General features: G+C 37.8%; 1 protein-coding gene across 16 annotated transcripts in view; it reads right to left on the bottom strand.

Moving 5' to 3' along the window:
• LOC107663951 (MAP kinase-activating death domain protein-like) overlaps positions 1 to 7,962 on the bottom strand; it is a 39,548-nt gene extending 31,586 nt beyond the window's left edge. For 14 of the 16 annotated variants that reach the window (XM_016454361.1, XM_016454363.1, XM_016454366.1 and 11 more), the window contains exons 1-12: positions 7,793 to 7,962; positions 7,596 to 7,709; positions 7,390 to 7,470; positions 7,050 to 7,058; positions 5,756 to 5,812; positions 3,762 to 3,934; positions 2,886 to 3,121; positions 2,103 to 2,262; positions 1,361 to 1,464; positions 1,061 to 1,257; positions 719 to 972; positions 478 to 617 (exon numbers count right to left, since the gene is read on the bottom strand). In XM_016454361.1, the coding sequence (XP_016309847.1) occupies positions 478 to 617; positions 719 to 972; positions 1,061 to 1,257; positions 1,361 to 1,464; positions 2,103 to 2,262; positions 2,886 to 3,121; positions 3,762 to 3,934; positions 5,756 to 5,812; positions 7,050 to 7,058; positions 7,390 to 7,470; positions 7,596 to 7,709; positions 7,793 to 7,888 (1,621 nt within the window). In that variant the 5' untranslated portion in view covers positions 7,889 to 7,962. The remainder of the gene's footprint in view (positions 1 to 477; positions 618 to 718; positions 973 to 1,060; positions 1,258 to 1,360; positions 1,465 to 2,102; positions 2,263 to 2,885; positions 3,122 to 3,761; positions 3,935 to 5,755; positions 5,813 to 7,049; positions 7,059 to 7,389; positions 7,471 to 7,595; positions 7,710 to 7,792) is intronic. The other 2 variants (XM_016454365.1, XM_016454367.1) reach the window with 2 other exon arrangements.
• Positions 7,963 to 8,320: the final 358 nt, after the last annotated feature.

The raw sequence follows: 8,320 nt of genomic DNA, 5'->3' as shown, positions 1-8,320 counted from the left end.
TATATAAAATTGTGAAATATTATTATGATGTAAAATAATTATTACAAAATAATTCATACATACAATATAATATTACAATAAAAAAAGAATCTACTTAAACAGATTTTTAAATCGAATTTATTGCTGTTATGACAAAGCTGAATTTTCAGCAGCAATTACTCCAGTGTTTAGTGTCACATGATAAACTTTTGTTTACTGTTTTTTGATCAAATCCTTAAAAAAATGTACTGATCCCAAACTTTTGAACGGTAGTGTATTAACAAATATTAAAGTTGAAAGAATGCAATGTAATCTTCTAGTATTTCTCAATTCTGTTAGCGTTATTTCTAGCTTTGTCTAGACAGAAAATGTGTCAAAAAAATCAAGCAAACATCTTCAAACATTCATTTGTGTTTTCAGTATTTTTATGTCCAAATTTGCAACGTGAGCATGAGCTACTAAGGAATGAATAGAGGTTATGTTAAGCTGGCCACTCACTGGCGAAGGACATGAGTCCCCCGAAGCCATCGCTGCTATTGTTGGAGATGGTGGAGTTCGGAGAGCTATTTCTGGAGTCTCCCTCCCCATCAGATTCACCCGGAAGCTTCAGGCTGCTGGGTCTCAATGGACGAGACGGTCTGAACACACACACAATTCAAGGAGAGGATGTTGAGAGCTGGTCTGTGCAGCTGATATATAGATTCTGAGTGTTTGTGTAGGATTATCTCCAAGTACATACTTGTTGCCATTGAGATTCTGGTTGAATCGCGGTGTGTAACTCTCCTCCTGCTCATCTGCTTCAGTATCCTCCTCTGAAGGGAAGCCATACTGGGGCTCAAAATAGGGATTATCATACTCTCGCCTTTTATTGGCTGGGTCAACAGGGACCGGATCAGGAGTGGGTCTTGTAAAAGGTGGAGCTCCCAATCCTGGGACAGAGTTAGGGAGGGTTACGCCTGCAGTCGCCTCCACCTCAGCAGGTTCCTTCTGTTCCTACACAAACAAACACATACACTCTTTACAGATCACAGCACATTATGCTTACCTCTAGATTCAGATAACATGTAGTTTGAGGACGGACATGGTTGACGCCCTGTATGACTGTACTGGGGCTGGAACTGGCCGTCGTGCTGGAGCTGGACCGCAGTGGCTGGCTGTCCGCTGCTTCCGGGGGGGCTTCTGGATCTGGGTCACCGTTGTCCCCCTTATACTCTTGGAAGTCATGGATCTCTACCTCATCCGCGTCTCCCAGTGCAGCATGGGTCAGGGTGTCAACATCTAGAAAGAGTGTAAACATAACAATTATGAAGCCATTATTGGTAAGAAGAGGTAAGAGGAAGAATCTATTGTCAGGAAAAAGATTAAAAATGGAGAAGCTAACTTGGTGTGTCCCCTTGTATTTCCCCTTTGATCATCTCATTCACAAAGTCTCCAAGAGACGAGTAGGAAGAGCTGGAGTCATCGTATGCTTCACTGTCACTGCCACTGAAATAAACAGCAACAAATAATATAGTTTTAAACAGACAAAAACAGTTTAAACACAAAAATGCATGCGTTTAAAGATTTGTAATATTTTCGAAAGAAGTGTCATATGCTCACCAAGCCTGCATTTATTTGACCAAAAATAGTTAAAAATAGCATTGTTTTTAGAATATTTCGATTTAAAATAAAATTTTAAAATGTAATTTTATGATGGCAAAACTGAATTTTCAGCAGCCATTACCCCAGCGTTCAATATCACATAATCCTTCAGAAATCATGCCAATATTCTGATTTGGTGCTTATTTCTTATTATAAATGTTGAAAACAGTTGTGCTATATGTCAGGATTCTTTGACATATAGAAAGTTCACAATAACAGCATTAATTTGAAATGGAAAACTTTTGTAACACTATAATAGTCTTTACTTTCATTTCTAAACAACTGAAAATATATGCTTGCTGAATAAAATGATTTATTTCATCATCTAAATTCTTGAAAAAAGAAAAAAAAAGATATATATGTATATGTAAAAAAAGAATCAAAAAAATGTGTGCATGAGTTTAGGTAAATGTGTATAAAGGTCTATATGTGTTAGTGAGTACAAAGTATGCAAGGATGAGTGTGTATTGGGTGTTTTCAACCTGTCATCTGTTGGGTCTGAATCATTGGTCTCATCCTGCAGGGGTCCACTCAGCGCCTCCGCCAGACGAGAGCTCCCATCATAAACACGGTAGAATACTGGCTGTAACTGGTGGGCATACCACTTAGGCTTATCGCCTATTAGAGAGGGGTCATACACATCTGAAACACACACACACCCAGTATAATTACCGACTACACACAAAATGGGAAAAACATAATGGACCGTCTTCATAGTGAAACTAAATGCAGGTAAGTGTAAAGCTCTATTTACAATGCAACAAACAACAGCATACAGACTGGAAGTCTCAACTGAAGAGGGGGCTGAGTGGAGTTCTCACCCTCTGCAGATGTGATTTTGGTTTTGCATACTATATCTACTGTATATAAATATATATAATATACTACAGTATTATATGTAAATACTGTAACTTGTGCAGCTATATGGTGTGTGACCTTCTGAACGGATTTGATTTATTTACACAAGGTGAGAATAAACAACTGATAGTTCTCCAGAACAGGCATTTTAGCGTAACCCATAATATGTTCCTTCTAAAAGTGTTGGAGATCATTTTTATGGGCAACTATTCATACATTATTCATTTATTCCACCATGGTCAGTAAAAACAGGGTAAATTCTCTTACTGTCAGTGTCTTCACAAATTGAAATTGACAACTAATTGACAAGTCATCACAACTGCCACTAGGGGGCGAACTGTGACAGTCAAATCTGGGGGGTCAAAGCAATTTAAGGACAAATGATGAGGTATATCTATGTCTCTCACTGTTATGAATCCTTTGGAAAGCCAGGTTGGTGGGCTTGAGAGCCCACTCTCCATAGTACTCCACTGCCTGGGTGTGGGAGAGCTTTTCCGTGAATCCATTCCGCCGTGGCCTAGAGGCCAGGAAAGACGTGGCCTGGAATGCCACCACAGGACGGGGGAAGAGACGCAGAGTGCGAGTGTGCATCTGGAACCCTTGCAGCACATTTGGAGAGTTGAAGAACCTCACCATCGCCACCCTAAGGGCAAAATTCGAAGAAAAAAAAAAACATTTCTATTATGTACTTTATATGGCGGAATGGTACAAATATTAGTATCTTTTTTAGGCTTGGTTCAAATATTGTGTTTTCTGGACCACTAACAAAAACAACAGGTCTTATTCGCTAATTATTGTGTGGACTACACATATTTATACACACAGGACAACCTCATGGAAAATTAACGCCTGATTCACAATTTGTTCTTAACCTTATTCTAAAGTTAATGAATTTGAAGTATTCAAAATGATATGCAAACATTCCCAAACAATTTAGGAACTTTCTTTTTTCATAAATACATTTTTGTAAAAAAATTATTTTAATATGAAAGTTATTGATGAATCATGATTTGTTCATGAAAGCGATTGTATGCAGATATCACACAAATTTGCATGTATACACGTTAGTGAATGAGACCCATTGATTGTTTAGAAACTCATGGAGGCCTACAAGCAAACATTATGGCTTCTGGCCAGGTCTTCCATATGTTTAGAAAGAATCATTATTTTTTAGCTCCAATTGGTACTTCAAATTACACCAAAATCATGTTCTATTAACCTAGCAACTCTACCAGCCACTAATTCATGTCACATTTGATACAGTATGCAATACTTCATCATACCTTGTGGCAACATCAACTGAGTCCACATCATTGCCATAGATGAGTGGGTTGAACTCAGTGGAGGACGGGGAGGCTTTGTCACGAACAGGGGGCAATAAAGACAACTCTTGTCCATCCTGAAACTTCTCCAGGTTTAGAATAGGCTGTGTGTTCAGACTCATGCTAGCCAGAGCCTACATAGAGGAGTCGACGACACGGAGCGAGAGAGAGAAAGAGAGAGCGAGAGAGAGAGGTGGAGGAGGAAGATGGATACAGGAGAGATCAATTTAACAATGAATCCTGACAGGGGAGACTGATGTAAGAGCACTATCGCCTCAGGCAATCATGTCTCACATTGGAGGCCTACGGTTTCCAACTTCTGTGTAAAGATCTAATGAATGGCAAAGGTAAAGTCATAGTCACTATTTTTATTTAAACAAAATTGCGCATGATTAGATTAAAGGGATAGTTCACCCAAAAATGTAAATTCTGTCAAAATTTACATGCCTTGATTTCGGTTTATGGTAAGCCGAAGCTCAAACGTGAACAAATCCTAATTGGTTCACGCACATTAAAGGGGTCATATGATGCGATTTCAAGTTTTCCTTTCTCTTTGGAGTGTTACAAGCTGATTGTGCATAGATAAGATCCCTGAAGTTGCAAAGACTAAAGTCTCAAAAAAAGCATCATATGACCCCTTTAAACAAGTACATTTGAGCTTCGGTTTACCATATTTGATGAGCTCTATGTCAGTGTTGATAGATGAATCATATAAATAAATCTTAATATAAATCTGTTCACCATATAAAGCCATTATGTCTCTTCTGAAGATTCACATGGATTACTTTTACAATGCCCTTATTGTCAATGTTTAGGTCAAATGTGACCCTGTACCACAAAACCAGTCTTAAGTCGCACAGGTATATTTGTAGCAATAGCCAACATTGTATGGGTCAAAATTATAGATTTTTATTTTATGCCAAAAATCATATTCATTCATATTTTGTAAATTTCCTACTGTAATATATCAAAACTTAATTTTGGATTAGTAATATGCATGGCTAAGGACTTCATTTGGACAACTTTAAAGGAGATTTTCTCAATATTTAAATTTTTTGCATCCTCAGATTCCAGATTTTCAAATAGTTGTATTTCGGCCAAATATTGCCTAAACCATACATGATTTATTCAGCTTTCAGATGATGTAAAAATCTCAATTTCAAAAAATTGACCCTTATGACTGGTTTTGTGGTCCAGGATCACAAATGGACTTTCAGTGGAGGGAAAGAAATCTCTCAGGCTCCATTACAAATGTCTTCATTTGTGTTTCGAAGATGAGTGAAAGTCTTATGGATATGGAACAACATAACGGTGAGTAACTGATGACAGAATTTTCATTTTTGGGTGAACTATCCCTTTAAAATTCAGAAAATGTTACATGGGGATAAGAGAGAAAGCTATTGCCTGAACCGACGGTGTTGCATCAAAGATTAAATAGTCAAAATGTTAGAGGGAAGGGTGCGGCCATCACATAGAGCCATTAACAAAGCACTCTGGGAATTCTGCCATTGCTCACTCAATGCCTCTCAGCTGGCATTCATTCAGACCCTGCTCTCGCCACGCCATTTGGCCGGCACGCTACCAAACCAATCATATCATCTGCTTACGATGATTTTTTTGCTTTGGGTTATGAGCATAATGTAAGTGAGATGTTGCATTGAAACATGCTCAAGCCAAACATAGTGCTATGAGATACAGGGGGCTTCTGTAGGGCCTTCATTGCAGAAAGAGAAGGAAGGGAAGAGTGCAAAGAGTTAGAGGCTATGGCGGCAAACAGAGTCACATGTGTGTGTATTTGTGAGTGTTTATTCAAAGGATGTGGAATAAAGAAGTATCTGTATGGCTTCAGTATTTGTTAAGTTTACAGAGAGTGTAGGGCTACAGGTGTTGATGAAGGGGGAGGAGATTATAGAGTTATTTTTCCATGCACAGTCAAAATGCAAAGATTTGTGAACCTTGGAATCAGAGGCGAAGATCTGCTTTTGGGTGATCACAGTCAATCTTACCAGACACTGACGGACACAAGAAAACATGGAGGAAATGTCACATGACTGCCTGTCACTGAGAAAGATTGGGAAATCATGTGACTAAACATGAGTGGAGACAATTCAAGGATGGGGAGAAAGCACAGAGAGACAAATAGAGCAAGGACACAACACACCATGAACTGGACAGTATGAGTGCACACAGGACATATAACACACCAATCTCAAGAAAATCAGTGGGTTATCAGGTGGAAAGGGAAGCAGATCTCACACAAACTTGTCATTGGAGAATGTGTACAAATCTCAAAACTTGACTGCAAACATTATTTGGTAGGTGTTAGTCAACTCAAAATGACATTCTCAACCTGTTTTACCTATACTTCATTAATGTGATGCTTTTCAGAGTGAAACAGGATTTTCAACAAACAAAAAGTGAAACAGGTTATTCGTTTTGGTGACGTTACCCAAAAAGAAATGACATTCTAGTGAGATTTTGTGGAAATATGACATTTTGTTCCTATGAATGTGCATTAAGGAAGGAAGAGAGTGAATTTTGATTTCATGTTGATGGTAAGGATGTTACATAACATTTCCTTAAAATCTAAAGCTTAACTGAGTGAGAAAGAACTGAATTACAGTCACAAGAAAAGTATGATTTCCATATTGGCTCATGGAGCTCTCGAGCTACTATGTGTGTTTCATGAATGATAGGGCAATATTGTACATCTATAGACCACTGAAAAAGATCAAATTCAATCTAAATCAGCTTTTAGAACAATAATGATCTGAAGATGAGAACCTGACTCATGATGATTCATAATGGCGAATCATGGTCTGTGAGACACAACTGATGATTCAGTGTATTAACTATTTTGGCTTGAGTTATTACAATGACAGCATGATAATTATGTTTGATGCAAGATGAAACAAAATGGTAAATCAATTTGGCTGAGAAATTTTGTTGCAGACCAGCAAAAACAACAGATTGTGACCAAATTAAATGCATCTCTATTAAAAAGACATAAGGAAGGACAGAGTTGGTCAGTATATGACAATGATTATACAGTATAATACAGATTATACAGTATATGACAACACAATGAAATGTTTAAACAGTTTGTATCAATGGGGTTTGATTAAGCTCAGAGGTGCCAGAATCAGGTCAGAAACTCTAGATAAGGGACTATGTGGGATTGTAAAGGGTTAAGCGAGAGAACTAGAACCATTATTGAGTCTATAGATAGGGAAACTCAAAACTTGTTACCTCCAAGAGCTGGAACAAAAAAAAGGGGAGAATATACAGTCATTACAATACATAAGTGATCATATAAAATATGAATCCGTCAATATAAACCCTAGAAACATCAGAAAATGTCGAATTTTATGTCTGCATTTGGCTTCAATTGACAGGGTTTAAAGAATATCTTTGCATTGTCAGCCTTCTCTTTGGTTTAAATGCAATTAGAATTGGCCATGTTTACAGCAGCTGTTAGAAGACAGTATAATTACTATGCATTTCTTCTAGAATTCAGTTAGTATCTAATTCCTATTCAGAGCTAATGGTAGGGGCTCCTTCGAGAAAAGAGGACATCTGGTTCGCTTACCTGCTTCAAGTGTTTCTTCAGCTCAGAGGCCTCAGGTTCAGGAAGGGGAGGGAGCAATTCTGCATTGCTTGGAACAATGACCTAACATTGATAAAGATATAGAAGCAACATAAGATCACTATAGTATATACATAATTAATTGCTAAAGGCTTTACAACATGGTAGAATCCGCAAACCCCTGTGTGGGTAGTTACAGATAGATATACCTTGTTGCAGTCCAGATCCACTAACCAAACGTCATCAGGCATCTTAAAATCAGACTTGTACAGGAAGAAACTGGCAGGCACACCAATGACATATGGAGTGGGTGCTAGCAGGAGCTAGAAAAAGAAGATATGTGTGTTACAAATAAAGAGAGCTTCATTGTTTATACACCAACTGTTCAAAAAATATGTTGTGTTACCTGTTCTGCGGAGGCCATGCAGGTGGGCAACAGTGGAATGACAGGAAACATGTACTCAAGGGGGTAAATCATTGAAACAAATGCCATGACGCTCATTGAGAGAGCGTTATAATCTCGGGACTGCAGTACCACCTACAGACAGCAGAGGGTGAGAGTAAGTCTCCCTGTCATTATCAGTGTGACCCGCATAAGACTAGCTTCATCATTTGAAACAACAGATCTATAGACAACCATTAACCTCAGCCATGACAGTATATTTTAAAAACAGCCTAAAATTATTGCTTCCTCTCAAGTGTCAGCCTGTTCAACACTCTAGGTAAAAACAGTGCAAATTATTTCAAATAATTATCACTGGTACCTCTCACTATGCATGACTGTCTAATTAAGGATAATAAGGATATTTCTGAGACATTGTAACAAAATAAAACCAGCTCTAAAGAGAATTCTGAATTACATTACTGCTACTGTATGTGTATATATACTGTGTATATATATATATATATATATATATATATATATATATATATA

This window comes from Sinocyclocheilus anshuiensis, unplaced genomic scaffold (genome assembly GCF_001515605.1).
Source record: "Sinocyclocheilus anshuiensis isolate Anshui unplaced genomic scaffold, SAMN03320099.WGS_v1.1 scaffold2129, whole genome shotgun sequence".
Lineage (NCBI taxonomy): Eukaryota > Metazoa > Chordata > Actinopteri > Cypriniformes > Cyprinidae > Sinocyclocheilus > Sinocyclocheilus anshuiensis.
Note: the sequence above shows the minus strand (reverse complement) of the source record. Positions and strands in the feature narration are given on the sequence as shown.